Source organism: Salmo salar, chromosome 26, assembly GCF_965601325.2.
Source record: "Salmo salar chromosome 26, fSalSal1, whole genome shotgun sequence".
In the NCBI taxonomy this organism is placed as follows: domain Eukaryota; kingdom Metazoa; phylum Chordata; class Actinopteri; order Salmoniformes; family Salmonidae; genus Salmo; species Salmo salar.
Genome location: NC_138316.1, coordinates 5,258,077 through 5,277,500, shown reverse-complemented (window position 1 = coordinate 5,277,500; position 19,424 = coordinate 5,258,077). Strand labels below are relative to the sequence as shown.

General features: G+C 45.1%; 1 protein-coding gene across 5 annotated transcripts in view; it reads left to right on the top strand.

The window, feature by feature from the left end:
- Window positions 1–19,424, top strand: part of LOC106587054 (low-density lipoprotein receptor-related protein 4) — a 274,954-nt gene that overhangs the window by 192,101 nt on the left and 63,429 nt on the right. For 3 of the 5 annotated variants that reach the window (XM_014174938.3, XM_014174936.3, XM_014174940.3), the window contains exons 7-14: window positions 1–75; window positions 183–320; window positions 12,543–12,668; window positions 12,803–12,937; window positions 13,128–13,253; window positions 14,003–14,233; window positions 15,139–15,295; window positions 18,766–18,983. The exon at window positions 1–75 is cut by the window's left edge and continues 45 nt beyond it. In XM_014174938.3, the coding sequence (XP_014030413.3) occupies window positions 1–75; window positions 183–320; window positions 12,543–12,668; window positions 12,803–12,937; window positions 13,128–13,253; window positions 14,003–14,233; window positions 15,139–15,295; window positions 18,766–18,983 (1,206 nt within the window). The remainder of the gene's footprint in view (window positions 76–182; window positions 321–12,542; window positions 12,669–12,802; window positions 12,938–13,127; window positions 13,254–14,002; window positions 14,234–15,138; window positions 15,296–18,765; window positions 18,984–19,424) is intronic. The other 2 variants (XM_014174937.3, XM_014174939.3) reach the window with 1 other exon arrangement.

Genomic DNA, 19,424 nt, shown 5'->3' with positions numbered 1-19,424 from the left:
GGATGTGCATCAACGCTGGCTGGAGGTGTGACGGGGAGTTTGACTGTGATGACCAATCAGATGAGAAGAACTGCAGTAAGTATCTGCTTATGTGTGTGCATAATGTATGTAAATTTGTGTATATAATGTATGTAAATTGTGTACGTGTGTGTGTGTCTAACCGACCTGTCCTCTCCCTCCAGCCACCTCCATGTGTACTGCGGATCAGTTCCGCTGTGCATCGGGACGCTGTGTCAGGTTGTCATGGAGATGTGACGGTGAGGATGACTGCTCTGACGGCAGCGATGAAGATGACTGTGAGAAGACTGGTACGTGTGTGGGTGTGTGCAGATCGGCATCAATCTAATCTAGACAGTACAAATGAAATAAAAGACTGAAAAGAAAAAAAGAGCTCCATGGACTTAGTTCTTATCGGCGGGCTATGAGCTTAATCTTACACCTCAGACAGGCACCCTATAGTTTAGTATCCATGACAACAGTTGCAGGACAGCTCTCCATGCTGAAAAGCATCATTGGAGAGGAAACTGTCAGAGGGAAAGCATATTGGCACGTTTTACATGCTCGTAACCAACTGTGCTATTTTGTTAGTTTTTTTGCCTTGTTTGTAACTTATTTTTAAACTTGTTTTGTTCAAAATGTTGCTGCTACCATCTCTTATGACTGAAAATAACTTCTGGACATCAGAACAGCAATTACTCACCCCGAACTGGAAGAAGCTTTTTCCTTTAACAAATCCGTCTAGAAGGATATAATGCTTACCCGGGAACAGGCCCGGTCATTTGCGTGAAGAAAAGACAGAGGAAAAGGCAGGTCGGCTGCCTTATGAGAATCTGAAGGCGAGCGAGAGAACTCACAGTGCCATCTGTTCTACTGGCTAACGTGCAATCATTGGAAAATAAAATTGATGACCTACGATTAAGATTATCCTACCAATGGGACATTAAAAACTGTAATATATGTTTCACCGAGTCGTGCCTGAACGATGACACAGATATTATAGAGCTGGCGGGATTTTCCATGCACCGGCAGAACAGAGAAGAAGTTACGTCTGGTAAGACGAGAGGTGGGGGTATGTGTCTATTTGTCAATAATAGCTGGGTTGCGATGTCTAATATTAAAGAAGCTTTGAGGTATTGCTCGCCTGAGGTAGAATACCTTATGATAAGCTGTAGACCACACTATCTACCAAGAGAATTCTCATCTATATTATTCGTAGCCGTCTATTTACCACCACAGACCGATGCTGACACTAAGACCGTGCTCAAGCAACTCTATAAGGACATAAGCAAACAAGAAAATGCTAATCCCGACGCGGTGCTCCTAGTGGCCGGGGACTTGAATGCAGGCAAACTTCAATCAGTTTTACCAAATTTTTACCAGCATGTCACATGTGCAACCAGAGTGAAAGAAAACTTTACTACACACACACAGATGCATACAAAGCTCTCCCCTGCCCTCTATTTGGCAAATCTGACCAAAATTATATCTTCCTGATTCCTGCTTACAAGCAAAAACTAAAGAAGGAATACCAGTAACTCGCGCAATACTGAAGTGGTCAGATGACGCGGATGCTTCGCTACAGGACTGTTTTGCTAGCACAGACTGGAATAAGTTCCGGGATTCAATGGCATTGAAGAGTATACCACCTCAGTCACCGGCTTCATCAATAAGTGCATCGTCGTCCCCACAGTGATTTTACGTACATATCCCAACCAGAAGCCATGGATTAAAGGCAACATCCGCATCGAGCTAAAGGCTAGAGCTGTTGCTTTCAAGGAGTGGGACACTAATCCGGACACTTATAAAAAAATCCCGCTATGCCCTCAGACGAACCATCAAACAAGCAAAGCGTCAATACAGGATAATGAATCCTACTACACCGGCTCTGACGCTCGTCGTATGTGGCAGGACTTGAAAACTATTACGGACTACGAAGGGAAACACAGACGCGATCTGCCCAGTGATGCGAGCCTTCCAGACAAGCTAAATGCCTTTTATGCTCGCTTCAAGGCAAGCAACACTGAAGCATGCACGAGAGCACCAGCTGTTCTGGATGACTGTTTGATAATGCTCTCGGTAGCTGATGTGAGCAAGACCTTTAAACAGGTCAACATCCACAAAGCCGCTGGGCCAGACGAATTACCAGGATCTGTACTCAAAGCATGCGTGGATCAACTGGCAATTGTCTTCACTGACATTTTCAACCTCTCCCTGACCGAGTCTGTAATACCTACGTGTTTCAAGCAGACCACCATAGTCCCTGTGCCCAAGGAAGTGAAGGTAACTTGCCTAAATGAATACCGCCCAGTAGCACTCACGTCGGTAGTCATGAAGTGTTTTGAAAGGCTGGTCATGGCTCATATCAACAGCATCCTCCCGGAAACCCTAGACCCACTCCAATTCGCATACCGCACCAACAGATCCACAGATGACACAATCTCAATCGCACTCCACACTGCCCTTTCCCACCTGGACAAAAGGAACACCTAAGTGAGAATGCTGTTCATTGACTACAGCTCAGGCCTCAATACCATAGTGTCCACGAAGCTCCTCACTAAGCTAAGGACCATTGGACTAAAGTACTACCTCTGCAACTGGATCCTGGACTTCCTGACGGGTCGCCCCCAGGTGGTAAGGGTAGGCAACAAATAAAATCAAATGTATTTATATAGCCCTTCGTACATCAGCTGATATCTCAAAGTGCTGTACAGAAACCCAGCCTAAAACTCCAAACAGCAAGCAATGCATGTGAAAGAAGCACAGTGGCTAGGAAAAACTCCCTAGGAAAAACTTCCTAGAAAGGCCAAAAACCTATGAAGAAACCTAGAGAGGAACCAGGCTATGAGGGGTGGCCAGTCCTCTTCTGGCTGTGCCGGGTGGATATTATAACAGAACATGGTCAAGATGTTAAAATGTTCATAAATGACCAGCATGGTCAAATAATAATAATCATAGTAGTTGTCGAGGGTGCAACAAGCACGTCCGGTGAACAGGTCAGGGTTCCATAGCCGCAGGCAGAACAGCTGAAACTGGAGCAGCAGCATGGCCAGGTGGACTGGGGACAGCAAGGAGTCATCATGCCAGGTAGTCCTGAGGCATGGTCCTAGGGCTCAGGTCCTCCGAGAGAAAAAAAGAAAGAGAGAATTAGAGAGAGCATATTTAAATTCACACAGGACACCGGATAAGACAAGAGAAATACTCCAGATGTAACAGACTGACCCTAGCCCCCCGACACATAAACTACTGCAGCATAAATACTGGAGGCTGAGACAGGAGGGATCAGAAGACACTGTGGCCCCATCCGATGATACCCCCGGACAGGGCCAAACAGGCAGGATATAACCCCACCCACTTTGCCAAAGCACAGCCCCCACACCACTAGAGGGATGTCTCCAACCACCAACTTACCGTCCTAAGACAAGGCCGAGTATAGCCCACAAAGATCCTCCGCCACGGCACAACCCAAGGGGGGGGCGCCAACCCAGACAGGAAGACCACGTCAGTGACTCAACCCACTCAAGTGACGCACCCCTCCCATGGACGGCATGGAAGAACACCAGTAAGCCAGTGACTCAGCCCCTGTAATAGGGTTAGAGGCAGAGAATCCCAGTGGAGAGAGGGGAACCAGCAAGGCAGAGACAGCAAGGGCGGTTCGTTGCTCCAGCCTTTCCGTTCACCTTCACACTCCTGGGCCAGACTATACTTAATCATAGGACCTACTGAAGAGATAAGTCTTCAGTAAAGACTTAAAGGTTGAGACTGAGTCTGCGTCTCTCACATGGGTAGGCAGACCATTCCATAAAAATGGAGCTCTATAGGAGAAAGCCCTACCTCCAGCCGTTTGCTTAGAAATTCTAGGGACAATTAGGAGGCCTGCGTCTTGTGACCGTAGCGTACGTGTAGGTATGTACGGCAGGACCAAATCGGAAAGATGGGTAGGAGAAAGCCCATGTAATGCTTTGTAGGTTAGCAGTAAAACCTTGAAATCAGCCCTTGCCTTAACAGGAAGCCAGTGTAGGGAGGCTAGCACTGGAGTAATATGATAAATTTTTTTTGCTCTAGTCAGGATTCTATCAGCCGTATTTAGCACTAACTGAAGTTTGTTTAGTGCTTTATCCGGGTAGCCGGAAAGTAGAGCATTGCAGTAGTCCAGCCTAGAAGTAACAAAAGCATGGATTAATTTTTCTGCATCATTTTTGGACAGAAAGTTTCTGATTTTTGCAATGTTACGTAGATGGAAAAAAGCTGTCCTTGAAACAGTCTTGATAAATACCTTAGAAATGCTATTACTTCAATTTCTCAAACATATGACTATTTTACAGCTATTTAAAGACAAGACTCTCGTTAATCTAACCACACTGTCCGATTTCAAAAAGGCTTTACAACGAAAGCAAAACATTAGATTATGTCAGCAGAGTACCCAGCCAGAAATAATCAGACACCCATTTTTCAAGCTAGCATATAATGTCACAAAAACCCAGAAGACAGCTAAATGCAGCACTTACCTTTGATGATCTTCATCAGATGACACACCTAGGACATTATGTTATACAATACATGCATGTTTTGTTCAATCAAGTTCATATTTATATAAAAAAACAGCTTTTTACATTAGCATGTGACGTTCAGAACTAGCATACCCCCCGCAAACTTCCGGCGAATTCACTAACAATTTACTATATTACTCATGATAAACGTTCACAAAAAGCATAACAATTATTTAAAGAATTATAGATACAGAACTCCTCTATGCACTCGATATGTCCGATTTTAAAATAGCTTTTTGGTGAAAGCACATTTTGCAATATTCTAAGTAGATAGCCCGGCATCACAGGGCTAGCTATTTAGACACCCAGCAAGTTTAGCTTTCACCAAAATCAGATTTACTATTACGAAAGTTTGATTACCTTTCCTGTTCTTCGTCAGAATGCACTCCCAGGACTTCTACTTCAATAACAAATGTTGGTTTGGTCCAAAATAATCCATAGTTCTATTCCAACAGCGGCGTTTTGTTCGTGCGTTCAGGACACTATCCGAATGGTAAATAAGGGTCACGCGCACGGCGCATTTCGTGACAAAAGATTTCTAAATATTCCATTACCGTACTTCGAAGCATGTCAACCGCTGTTTAAAATCCATTTTTATGCAATTTTTCTCGTAAAAAAGCGATAATATTCCGACCGGGAATCTGCAATTAGGTAAACAGCCGAAAGAAAATACAGCATGGGGTCGACTCGGGCACGCGCCTCATTCCTTTGTCCTCTGATCGGCCACTTGGCAAAGGCGATTATGTGTTTCAGCCTGGGGCTGCCTCGGCATCCTTCAGCTTTTTCCCGGGCTCTGAGAGCCTATTGGAGCCGTAGGAAGTGTCACGTTACAGCTAAGATCCTGACTCTTCAATAAACAGAAGCAAGAACAACAACACCTTGTCAGACAGGCCACTTCCTGCATGAAATCTTCTCAGGTTTTTGCCTGCCATATGAGTTCTGTTATACTCACAGACACCATTCAAACAGTTTTAGAAACTTTAGGGTGTTTTCTATCCAAAGCCAATAATTATATGCATATTCTAGTTACTGGGCAGGAGTAGTAACCAGATTAAATCGGGTACATTTTTTATCCGGCCGTGTAAATACTGCCCCCTAGCCCTAACAGGTTAATCTGCTATCGCACGGTAAGTGGTACTGGAGCGCCAAGTTCAGAACCAAAAGACTCCTTCACAGCTTCTACCCCCAAGCCATAAGACTGCTGAACAATTAATCAAATTGCCACTGGAGTATTTAAGTTGTCACTCCTTATGTTTTGTACACTGCTGCTACTCGCTTTTTATTATCTATGCGTAGTCACTTCACCCCTACCTACATGTAGAAATGACCTCAACTATCCTGTACCCTCGCACACTGACTCTGTACCTTTAGTTTTTTATAGTTTCTTTTACTTTTGTTTATTTGGTAAATATTTTCTTAACTCTTCTTGAACTGCACTGTTGGTTAAGGGCTTGTAAGTAAGCATTTCATGGTAAGGTCTACACTTGTAAAATGGCGCCAGAGGAGATGGCAGACATTTTACTTAACCGCCCCTAACCGATTGTGCTTTCTTTGTTTGTTTTTTGTGTTGTTTGTAACTTATTTTTGTATATAATGTTGCCAATACCGTCTCTTATGACCGAAAAGAACTTCTGGACATCATGACTGCAATTACTCACCATGGACTAGCAGAATCCTTCTTTTCCTTTAATGAGTCTGATGAGCCCGACGCGAACGATATACTGCTTTCTCAGGACAGGCTCAGATCCCTGTGATTTAGGTGAAGAGGAGGCGGAGAAAAAGGGTCAGGTGGGTGGGCTACCTTCTGAGAATTCATAGGCGATCGAATAAGCCCCCGAATAAACAGCAGCGTCTGGTAAGACAAGAGGCGGCGGAGTATGTATTTTTTGTAAATAACAGCTGGTGCACGATATCTAAGGAAGTCTCGAGCTATTGCTCGCCTGAGTTAGTGTGGTTTACAGCTTATCATGAGATACTCTATCTACCTAGAGAGTTTCCATCTGTATTTCTCGTAGCTGTTTACATACCACCACAGTCAGAGGCTTGCACTAAGACAGCATTGAATGATCTGTTTTCCGCCATAAGCAAACAAGAAAAGGCTCAACCAGAGGCAGCGCTCCTAGTAGCCGGGGACTTTAATAAAGGGAAACTTAAATCCATTTTACCAAATTTTTAGCAGCATGTTTAATGTGCAACCAGAGGGGGAAAAAACTCTGGACCACCTTTACTCCACACAGAGAGACGCATGCAAAGCGCTCCCTCGCCCTCCATTTGGCAAATCTGACCATAATTCTGTCCTCCTGATTCCTGCTTACAAGAAAAAATGTAAGCAGGAATCACCAGTGACTCGATCAATAAAAAAAGTGGTCAGATAAAGCAGATACTATGCTACAGGACTGTTTTGCTAGCACAGACTGGAATATGTTCCTGGATTCCTGCGATGGCATTAAGGAGTACACCACATCAGTCATTGCCTTCATCAATAAGTGCATCGATGACGTAGTCCCCACAGTGACTGTACGTACATACCCCAACCAGAAGCCATGTATTACAGGCGACATCCGCACTGAGCTAAAGGCTAGAGCTGCCGCTTTCAAGGAGAGGGACTCTAACCCGGAAGCTTATAAGAAATCCCGCTATGCCCTCCGAACAAACCATCAAACAAGCAAAGCATCAATACAGGACTAAGATCGAATCGTACTACACCGGCTCTGACGCTCGTCGGATGTGGCAGGGCTTGCAAACCATTACAGACTACAAAGGGAAGCACAGCCAAGAGCTGCCCAGTGACACAAGCCTACCAGACGACCTAAATCACTTCTATGCTCACGTCGAGGCAAATAACACTGAAACTTGCATGAGAGCACCAGCTGTTCCTGAAAACTGTGTGATCACGCTCTCCGCAGCCGATGTGAGTAAGACCTTTAAACAGGTCAGATTACCAGGACGTGTACTTCGAGCATGCACTGACCAACTGGCAAGTGTCTTCACTGACATTTTCAACTTCTCCCTGTCTGTCTGTAGTACCAACATGTTTTAAGCAGACCACCATAGTGCATGTGCCCAATAACATTAAGGTAACCTGCCTAAATGACATACCGACCCGTAGCACTCATGTCTGTTGCCATGAAGTGCTTTGAAAGGCTAGTCATGGCTCACATCAACACCATTATCCCAGAATCCCTAGACCAACTCTAATTTGCATACCGCCCCAACAGATCCACAGATGATCCAATCTCTATTGCACTCCACACTGCCCTTTCCCACCTGGACAAAAGGAACACCTATGTGAGAATGCTATTCATTGACTACAGCTCAGCGTTCAACACCATAGTGCCCTCAAAGCTCATCACTAAGCTAAGGACCCTGGGCCTAAACACCTCCCTCTGCAACTGGATCCTGGACTTCCTGACGGGCCGCCCCCAGGTGGTAAGGGTAGGTGACAACACATCCGCCACGCTGATCCTCAACACAGGGGGCCCTCAGGGGTGCGTGATCGGTCCCCTCCTGTACTCCCTGTTCACTCATGACTGCATGGCCAGGCACGACTCCAACACCATCATTAAGTTTGCCAATGACACAACAGTGGTAGGCTTGATCACCAACAATGACGAGACCGCTATAGGGAGGAGGTCAGAGACCTGGCCGTGTGGTGCCAGGACAACAACCACTCCCTCACCGTGATCAAGACAAAGGAGATGATTGTGGACTATAGGAAAAAGAGGACCGAGAACGCCCCCATTCTCATCGACGGGGCTGCAGTGGAGCAGGTTGAGAGCTTCAAGTTCCTTGGTGTCCACTTCACCAACAAACTAACATGGTCCAAGCACACCAAGACAGTCGTGAAGAGGGCACGGCAAAACCTATTCCCCCTCAGGAGACTGAAAAGATTTTGCGTGGGTCCTCAGATCCTCAAAAGGTTCTACATTTGCACCATCGAGAGCATCCTGACTGGTTGCATCACTGCCTGGTATTTCAACTGCTCGGCCTCCGACCGCAAGGCACTATAGAGGATAGTGCGAACGGTCCAGTACATCACTGAGGCCAAGCTTCCTGCCATCCAGGACCTCTATACCAGGCGGTGTCAGAGGAATGTCCTAAGAATTGTCAGACAACAGCCACCCTAGCCATAGACTGTTCTCTCTGCTACCGCATGGAAAGCGGTACTGGAGTGCCAAGTCTAGGTCCAAGAAGCTTCTTAACAGCTTCTAGCCCCAAGCCATAAGACTCCTGAACACCTAATCAAATGGCTCGTCAGACTATTTGCATTGCCTCCCCCTCTTTTGCACCGCTGTTACCTTCTGTTGTTGTCATCTATGTATAGTCACTTTAATAACTCTATCTTCATGTACATATTACCTTAACTCTCTCCTTTGGTCGTCTCTCCTTTCAGTTCTCTGCTGCCAATGACTGGAACGAACTACAAAAATCTCTGAAACTGGAAACACTTATCTCCCTCACTAGCTTTAAGCACCAGCTATCAGAGCAGCTCCCAGATCACTGCACCTGTACATAGCCCATCTATAATTTAGCCCAAACTACTACCTCTTCCCCTACTGTATTTATTTATTTTATTTATTTTGCTCCTTTGCACCATATTATTTATATTTTAACTTTGAACTTTCTTCAAACTACAAATCTACCATTCCAGTGTTTTACTTGCTATACTTTATTTCCTTTGCCACCATGGCCTTTTTGCCTTTACCTTATCTCACATCATTTGCTCACATTGTATATAGTCTTATTTTTTTCTACTGCATCATTGATTGTATGTGTCACGTTCCTCGTATTCTCCCTCATCGGAAGATATGTCGAAATCACTCGATGACCAATACGCAGCAGGTTGACTGTTCCACATCATATTTATTTTAGATGGAAACGACAAAACAAAATAAACACTCAGAGGAGAAAGGTGACAGTTTTACAGGTGAAACGAAACACAGTGCAAAATTACAATTACCCACAAAAATCAAACAAACACACCCCACTATATGGGACTCTCAATCAAAGGCAGATAGACAACACCTGCCTTCAACTGAGAGTCCCAACCCCAATTAACCAAACAAACATACACTCACTAAACTCCACATAGAAATACCTAACCTAGAACCTACCCCAACACTCACAACCCCACTATACCATAACCAAACATAACTGCCACGTCCTGACCAAATATAATACAAAAAAACCTAAGTATATGGTCAGGACGTGACATTACCCCCCCCTAAAGGTGCATACACTGAATGCACAAAACCAACAGAAAAAAAACAAAACAAAAAAAAACAACACACAATTAACCTCCTAACTAAAGGGAGGGAAGGGAGGGTGGCTGCCGTCAACGACGGCACAGTGCTACACCCCCCCTCCCCAACCCACCTCTATTGGAGGTGGCTCCGGTTCTGGCCTACTGTCCAACAGACCGTAGACAGACCTGTTGGGCTTAGGACAGTAGGCAGACTTCTTTGGTTCTGGTTCGTGGGCCGACTCCGTCGGTCCCAGGCTGTAAGCAGACTCCTTCGGTTCTGGGTTGTAGGCAGAATCATCACAGTCATAGTTAATCAACTTTATTTTAGAATTGTGACCAGACTCACCCGGTTCTGGGTCACAGGCAGCTCCCCTCAGTCCCGGGTCGCAAGAGGTTGTCGGATACTCTGGTCCGCACCCCGGTGTCGGATCCTCTGGGCCGCACCCCGGTGTCGGATCCTCCGACGGCCCTGACCCAGGATTCACCAGGCTGGGGAGACATGATGGATGCCTGGCCCTGGGCACAGGCACAGGACTCACCAGGCTGGGGAGACCCACTGAAGGCCTGGTCCTGGGAGGTGGCACAGGATGAACCAGGATGGGGAGACCCACTGAAGGCCTGGTCCTGGGAGGTGGCACAGGACTCACCAGGCTGGGGAGACCCACTGAAGGCCTGGTCCTGGGAGGTGGCACAGGATGAACCAGGATGGGGAGACCCACTGGAGGCCTGGTCCTGGGAGGTGGCACAGGATGAACCAGGATGGGGAGACCCACTGAAGGCCTGGTCCTGGGAGGTGGCACAGGACTCACCAGGCTGGGGAGACCCACTGAAGGCCTGGTCCTGGGAGGTGGCACAGGATGAACCAGGATGGGGAGACCCACTGAAGGCCTGGTCCTGGGAGGTGGCACAGGACTCACCAGGCTGGGGAGACCCACTGAAGGCCTGGTCCGAGGAGGAGGCACAGGATAAACCGGGCTGTGGGGGAGCACTGGAGTTCTGGTACGGACACTCTTTACCCACACTCCAGGCTGAATGCCCACTTTGGCCCGGCACGGGCGGAGAGCAGGCATTGGGCGAACTGGACCCTCCCAGCGCTCTGGAGACACAGTGCGCAACGCCGGCGCAGGATAACCTGGGCCGAGGAGGCGCACTGGAGACCAGACGCGCTGAGCTGGCACCATCCGCCCTGGCTCGATGCCTGCACTCGCATGGCACTTGCGGGGGGCTGGTATGTAGTGCACCGGGCTTTGAACGTGCACTGGGGACACCGTGCGCTCCACAGCATAACACGGTGTCTTACCAGTACCACGCTGCTTCCGGTAAGCACGGGGAGTTGGCTTAGGTCTACCACCTGACTCCGCCAATCTCCCCGTGTGCCCCCCCCAAAAAAAATTGTGGGGCTGCCTCCCGTGTCCGTTGCGCTCCCTCTCCTCATACCAGCGCCTCTCAGCTCTCGCCGCCTCGATCTCCCACTGTGGGCGGCGATAATCCCCAGCTTGAGTCCATGGTCCTTTCCCGTCCAGGATTTCCTCCCAAGTCCATGACTCCAGATAGCCTTTCTCCTGGTGCCTCTCCTTGTGCTGCTCCTTCCTCTGCTGCTTGGTCCGTTGTCGGTGGGTAATTCTGTCACGTTCCTCGTATTCTCCCTCATCGGAAGATATGTCGAAATCACTCGATGACCAATACGCAGCAGGTTGACTGTTCCACATCATATTTATTTTAGATGGAAACGACAAAACAAAATAAACACTCAGAGGAGAAAGGTGACAGTTTTACAGGTGAAACGAAACACAGTGCAAAATTACAATTACCCACAAAAATCTAACAAACACACCCCACTATATGGGACTCTCAATCAAAGGCAGATAGACAACACCTGCCTTCAACTGAGAGTCCCAACCCCAATTAACCAAACAAACATACACTCACTAAACTCCACATAGAAATACCTAACCTAGAACCTACCCCAACACTCACAACCCCACTATACCATAACCAAACATAACTGCCACGTCCTGACCAAATATAATACAAAAAAACCTAAGTATATGGTCAGGACGTGACAGTATGTTGTTTTACTCCATGTGTAACTCTGTGTTTTTGTATGTTGTCGAACTGCTTTGCTTTATCTTGGCCAGGTCGCAATTGTAAATGAGAACTTGTTCTCAACTTGCCTACCTGGTTAAATAAAGGTGAAATAAATAAAAATAAAATAAAAACTAACCGGTGCCCCTGCACATTGACTCTGTACCGGTACCCCCCTGTATATAGTCTCGCTATTGTTATTTTACTGCTGCTCTTTAAATACTTTAATTTCTTATTCTTATCTGTATTTTTTTTAACTGCATTGTTGGTTTGGGGCTCGTAAGTAAGCATTTCACTGTAAGGTCTACACCTGTTGTATTCGGCGCATGTGACTAATACAATATGGTTTGATTTGTAGTATTTGGCGCATGTGACATATAAAGTTTGATTTGATTTTGGATGATCCCCCCCACCCAGTGTGGAGTCTAGATTCAGTCAATCTAAAGAACAGTTACCATTACCCCACAGGCCTTTTATGTCTATCCTTCAAAAATCAGAGGCTACATCCCAAATGGTACCCTATTCCCTATATAGTTCACTTCCTTTGACCAGGACCCAAGGGGTGATATTTGAGACACTGCCAAAGGAGTTTTCAGATGTTGTCCATTGTTCTTCGCAGCTTTTTTCCAGGCCATTGTAACTTTCTCCATCTATCTCCCCACCAGACACCCCTCCATGTGCTCCAGACCAGTTTCTGTGTGGTAACGGCCGCTGTATTGGCCAGAGGAAGGTCTGTAATGAGGTCAGCGACTGTGGAGATGGGACTGATGAACACCCTCACCAGGACTGCCGTGAGTTATGTCTGACTGTATAAGGGGAAGGGTGTGGGGTGGGTGTGCCGTGTGTGTTTGGGGACTTATTTGGAAACTACTGTAAGGCTCCACATCATAACATCTCTCTAACAAGTGTGTGTGTTTGAGTGTAGGCCCGCGGTCCAGCGATGGCAACTGTAACCTGAATAACGGAGGCTGTTCTCAGAAGTGTCAGATGGCCAGAGGTCTGGTCCAGTGTACCTGTCATACTGGCTACAGACTGATGGAGGACGGCAGGGCCTGCCAGGGTGAGACTACACCCCGTGTGTGTGTGCTTGCGATGAGAGACTGAAAATGTTTTATGTATTTGAGCTCTACCGGATTTTATAATGAGTTGATTTAAAATGTATATATTTGAGGTGTTTGCACACATCGCATCATCATATTTTCTCTTATCCCTCCCCCACCCACCCACCTGTCTATATGGACCGTTCCCAGATGTGGATGAGTGTGCAGAGGAGGGCTACTGCAGCCAGGGCTGTACCAACACAGAGGGAGGGTTCCAGTGCTGGTGTGTGCAGGGCTATGAGCTGAGGCCTGACAAGCGCAGCTGCAAGGCGCTGGGTGAGTCCACTCACAATCTTTCAATTTAAGACCTTTGGCTTCGATATGTGGAGGGATTGTGAGCGCCTGGGGAAGTTGTTTGCCTAAACATGTTTTGACTGTATGGAATTAAAATAATTTTCCCTACTCTGCCCTGGGTAGTGGGTGACCCATATGTGTCATAGTTGTGTTTAAAACATGCAAACATGTTTCATCTGCATTTAATTGTAACCGTATCCCTTGCTTAGCTTGGGGGAGTTGGACTGTGGCTGAGGTTAGCTCATGGTTTAAGGTCAGAAAAGCAAGTGCTTGGGCGCATCCCAAATGCCACCTTATATCTTACAGTGGTTTACTATAAAGCAATAGGGTGCCATTTAAAACGCAGGCCTGGTCTGTACTAGATTTAGATATGGATATGGAGCTAGGGTCCACTACATTGCCAATACAGCACCCCTTAAATCTGGTGTGTATCACTGGTGAACCCCGGTCAAGCATCTCTGCTTGGGTTCCAGTGGCCAGGGGGTGTACTTGACTGACTGACTAATATTAATGTTGGGTCTTATTGAAAGTGATGGCTGGAGTTTCCTGCAAGAGCTGAGTTTTTCTCTGTCTCTTCCTCTCTCCCTTGCACTCCACACCCTCTCCTCTCTCTCCCTCTTTCTCTCACTCTCTTAACCCCTCATTTTGCTTGTCACTATCCTCCCTCTTTCTTTTCCCTCCCTCCTCTCTATACCCTCCTCTCTTTACACTACTCTGTACCCCTCCATTAGGTCCTGAGCCAGTGCTGCTGTTTGCGAACCGTATAGACATCCGCCAGGTGTTGCCCCACCGGTCCGAGTACACTCTGCTGCTGAACAACCTGGAAAATGCCATCGCTCTGGACTTCCACCACAACCAGGAGCTGGTCTTCTGGTCTGATGTCACGCTCGACCGCATCATGAAGGCCAACCTGAACGGGAGCAACGTGGAGGAAGTGGTCTCCACTGGCTTAGAGAGTCCAGGTATGCACATTACTATTTATGGTCTAACTCTGGTCAAAACACACACGGTAGAATGCATAGCAGGTGGTTTCCACCAGCATGGATACAATCACAGGTGGTCATCCTACATTCTGTGCACTCACAATTATGTAACGGAAAGCCCAGTTATAACTACGACCACACATGGTTTTACTACAGTCAGAACATGTATCAACATAGAATGTACAGCACTGCAACAGTCATAATGCAAGGTTTAGGACAAATGACTAGTCAACACAATCTGGCCATGCTGAAGAAGACAAATTGATGGCATTTTCTAATCCAAAAAGGTAAAATAGAGGGGGGCTTATATTTGTTCTGTGTAACTTGTACAAGTGTGTGGTGTGAAATGGAAATGTGTTTTTTTGCATATCCCACTCCCGCTGAGACACCCTCAGAGAGTGGGGTCACGGCCAGGAATCAGCTGTTATTGACGGCAACCCTGGAGCAATTAGGGTTAATGGAGCAATTAGGGATAAGTGCCTTGCTCAAGGGCAGATCACAGATGTTTCACCTAGTCGGCTCAGGAATTCGAACTACCAATCTTTTGTTTACTGGCCCAGCGCTCTAACTTCTAAGCTACCTGCCGCCCTCTAATCCCAAATGTGAATTTAGCTTCTACACTTTTCTCCAAAGTTTTCCCCAAACCATAACCCCTAGATAATAATTAGATTGCTCTAGTTCTTTTGCCACATTTTAAAATGACCATCTGTTGACTTCCTGGGTTGTGTTTTTTAGGGCATGCAACATAATATGTTTTAAAACTTTTGCAACGGAAAACAAAAAATGGTGTTTTTAATTGGACAAGTCAAGACAGTCTCTCCCTGTTTCAGTCCGTTTTCCTCTGTTTGGTACCTAATGAACATGACCCTGGTCTCTCCCTCTAGGTGGTCTGGCTATAGACTGGATCCATGACAAGCTGTACTGGACTGACTCAGGGACGTCCCGTATTGAGGTGGCCAATCTGGATGGAACCCACCGCAAGGTCCTCCTATGGCAGAGCATGGAGAAACCCCGAGCCATCGCACTGCACCCTATAGAGGGGTAAGGAGGATCTCTCTCTTTCTCCTCTCTCTTCTCTATCCCTACCTGCCAACCTGCACGCATTTTGTGTACCATACACGCAATTTCAAGTCAAAGTACGCTGGTACAAAAAATTACCCTAAAATACACCAAATAGACTTCTAGTGAGCACATTGTGGTTTTTAACTCAACCGTCTGAAGTTGGAGCTGAACCAATCATAGGACTCGGACGAGGAGAAAAAATCTCTAGTGCTCCGCTCCGGCCTTCCCCGCCCCCGGTAGTCGTAGTACTATTTTTCTCCCAGCAGCTGGTTGGCAGCTCTCCACTTCGTCTGTTGATACCACTGATGTGTGAGGTAAATGGAGAATGGACTGTTTGCCAAATACGTTTTCCAAAATTGTATGTGTTAGTTAAGCACATAACCAATATTATTTCTTAGATAGGTTACTAATACAAAATGGGTAGTTGGCTACAAATTAAGAAGACAGTTTACATTTCCACTAGAGTTTCTACATTAAGACACCTATGAATTAGAATGATCATTACCCCTAAATTTAACCTAGAAAAATGTGAAAGTGTCATTGAGACCACCTGAATTTAATTTAGGATCACACACTAGACTACTTTGTTGGCTGCATTGTTTAATATCATTTAAGGTTTCAGTAAATGGCAGTTACAGGTAAAAATAAAAGCTAAATGCTCCAATTTCCTTCTCCAACTTCACAACTTCCAGACCTCTCTCCTACTCAAACTTAGGCCTACATCAGCACGACCTAGTCAGAAATGCCTAGGGAGAGCCCTGATTGTATATTTAAAGTTGGCAATATGTAACTTTTTGGGCGACCCGACCAAATTCACACAGAGATGTGAGTTATAGATCTATCATTCTACTTGAAGGCAAGTCTAAGAAGCGGTATATCTTTTCTATGTGTGCTATTTCTATGCTTCCTGTTCTTAAGTCTTGTTTTTGCGTCTTTTACCTTTGGCGATGTACACCAGCTTCAAACAGTTGAAACGACAATATTTGTGATTATGGAAAATATATTTCACAGTGGTTTAGATGGTACAATGATTCTCTACGCTATACTAGCTTATTTTGTCACATAAACTGAAATTAGGCGAACTATTAGAATTTTAGCAACCAGGAAATGGTGGAGCAATTTATGCGTAGTGCAACTTTAAACGTATTTCTAGTTAGCTACTGAAGAGCAGCCAATTACCAAGCACCCATAGCAGTCTATAGCCTACCATTCCTACTGAGCCAGTCTTCTGCCAACATCATTATTAGGCTAAAAAGGTGCATTTGCCTATGATTTGAGCAGTGTGAGTGTCGCACATGCGCTGTAGTGGGGTGCAGCACTAAAGTGAAACTGCTAAAAATTCTTCAGGGTTGGCAGGTCTGAATTTGTTTCCTTGCTTATGAAATGCTCTGCTTGTTGCAGTAGCAGCCTTGAGTTTTCATGTTGATGGAAAATAAACCAGGGACTTGATCTTGGGATTAGATGACTTTGGCACTTTATATCTGGAACAACTATTTAACATAAGATAGAGCAGATTTCACTTTTATATCGGCCTTACAGTACCACAAGTGGAAATTAACTTTTTTTCAACAAAGAGCTTACCCATGATGTTGCACAACAATTGAAGTCAATAAGTCATCGTTCTAGTCAAAGTATGATGTTATGGGGGGTGTCGTGTGTTTCCCCTATTATATGATGTGCTAATACATCTGAAAAGTCATTCCTCTTAATGTCTCAACTGAGCCAAACAGCTTTTCACTGTAGCCTACACTTGAGCCATGGATCATATTAAATTAGGCGGTGCAAACTTTTTTACTAGAAAATGTACATAATCCATTGCTTATTTTGTACATGTTTCGCTATTTGCTAGTCTGTGTATATATACAGTACCAGTCAAAAGTTTGGACACACCTAGTCATTCCAGGGTTTTTCTTTATTTTTGCTATTTTCTACATTGTAGAATAATAATGAAGACACCAAAACTATGAAATAACACATGGAGTCACATAGTAACCAAAAAAGTGTTGAACAAATCAAAATCTATTTTATATTTGAGTAGCCACCCTTTGCCTTGATGACAGCCACCCTTTGCCTTGACTGGTACTATATATATATATATATATATATATATATATATGACCATTTTATAAATGGTATAATTGGGTGATATTATTGCATTTTGCAACCCTGCTCCCACCGTCGACCCAAGATGAATGGTTTTGACAACTAAAGTCTAGCTTCACAACACCCTTCACTGCTTTGATTGGTGCAGCTAAACCACAAGTGTCTGTCCTATAATGAACAGGCACCCGCGAAGCAAAATTCAAGGAACTTGTTTATGTATTTTGTTGTGCGGTTGTTACATTTGTATTGGTGTTTCGTGTCCGATGCAACGTGCATCATGAGCAAAATCATTATAGCCTATCATTTATTAACTTCCCCTGTGAGAACCATGAGCACGGGCTGACTTGGCTTTGCTGCACCGCTGCCGAAGCCTGCTTACCAAAGGTTACACTGTGTCCATTACAATGTAGAAAAATGCTTGTCTGTTGTGGAAGATGCCAAAACTTTGGAAATAACAATAGATGGCGAGGTCAATGATACTTGTTTCCATCTGGGGTGAAGTTTAATACGGTGTAGTTAAAAAAAAAAAACATAAGGTTAGCATAACAGCTTGCTAAGGTTAGCATTTTAGCTAGCTACACTGACAACTGTCAGTTCCCTATTTGTTGATGTTTTGCCACTCCACATGGAAATCACCAAAATGTTTTTTCCCACCGCAATTTGTGAATATATATTTATAAGTAGCCTGTCATTCTTCGAAGGTGGAACCTAAACAAGCAATTACAGGAATTACGTCAAAATAAGGGTGGCATTGCCCTCTGGTGGGCCTCTATTATGCCACAGTGACAGTTTGAAGCTTTAAAACCTCTTCTAGCATCATGGAAAAGTAGGAAACTACTAATTTACTAATTTAGCTCATCAAATAGCTAATTTGTATATGTTAATTGAGAGGATGATTGGTAAATTGGCTATCAATGCTGAGAGCCAAGGAATATAGATTATTAAAAGACAGGAAACGGGATGGCGAACGTGTCAGTGACCTTCATCAGTTCCATTTTAAAGTTATTCAAATGGCTGACATCAAACAGCTGACATCAGTAGTATTTGATAACACAGCTATGAATGACCTAGGTTCAAATAGTATTTTTTTTCTTTCAAATACTTTGAACGTAGTTTGATAAGCCTGCATGAAGTGACAGATGGGCGGGGTTTGCACTTATGGGACTACTGCATTGGTTCCATTGCACCAGGAAAACTTAATATAGCGCAGCTAAATTATTTAAAAGAAAACAAGTACTATTTGATCCCAGGTCTGAATGGTGTTTGTCCTATGATATGTGACCAATCTTTTTGTTGGACAATGACAACCTAACCCTAAGTTTCCCTGACTTTTTCCACCCCATCAGTAAGATCTACTGGACGGACTGGGGTAATACTCCTCGTATCGAGTATGCCAACATGGACGGCTCAAACCGCCGCGTCATCGCCGACACCCACTTGTTCTGGCCCAACGGGCTGACCATCGACTACGCCGGGCACCGTATGTACTGGGTGGACGCCAAGCATCACGTCATCGAAAGAGCTGACCTTGACGGACGGAACCGTAAGGCCGTCATCAGCCAAGGTAAGGACACCAGAGAACCAAACACAGACACACACACAGGCCATGTTTGAAATTGTTCTTGCCTACAGCTTAATAAAAGTGCATACTGTGTACTAATCATATATTGTTTAGTAAAAACATATGCAGTAAGCAATAAATATCAACATACTAGCCTCATCCATACTGCCAAAGCGTCATCTAATGTGCAATTGGGTTGTTACCCGCCATTCATACACACACACTCTCACAATTCCAATCAAACTTTATTTGTAAAAGGTGCCGAATAAAACAGGTGTAGACCTTACCGTGAAATGCTTACTTATAAGCCCTTAACCAGTTCAAGAAAGAATTAAGAAAATATTTACCAAATAAACTAAAATAAAATGTAACACAATAAAATATCAATAACGAGGCTATGTACAGGGTGTACAGGTACCGAGTCAATGTGCGGGGGTACACGTT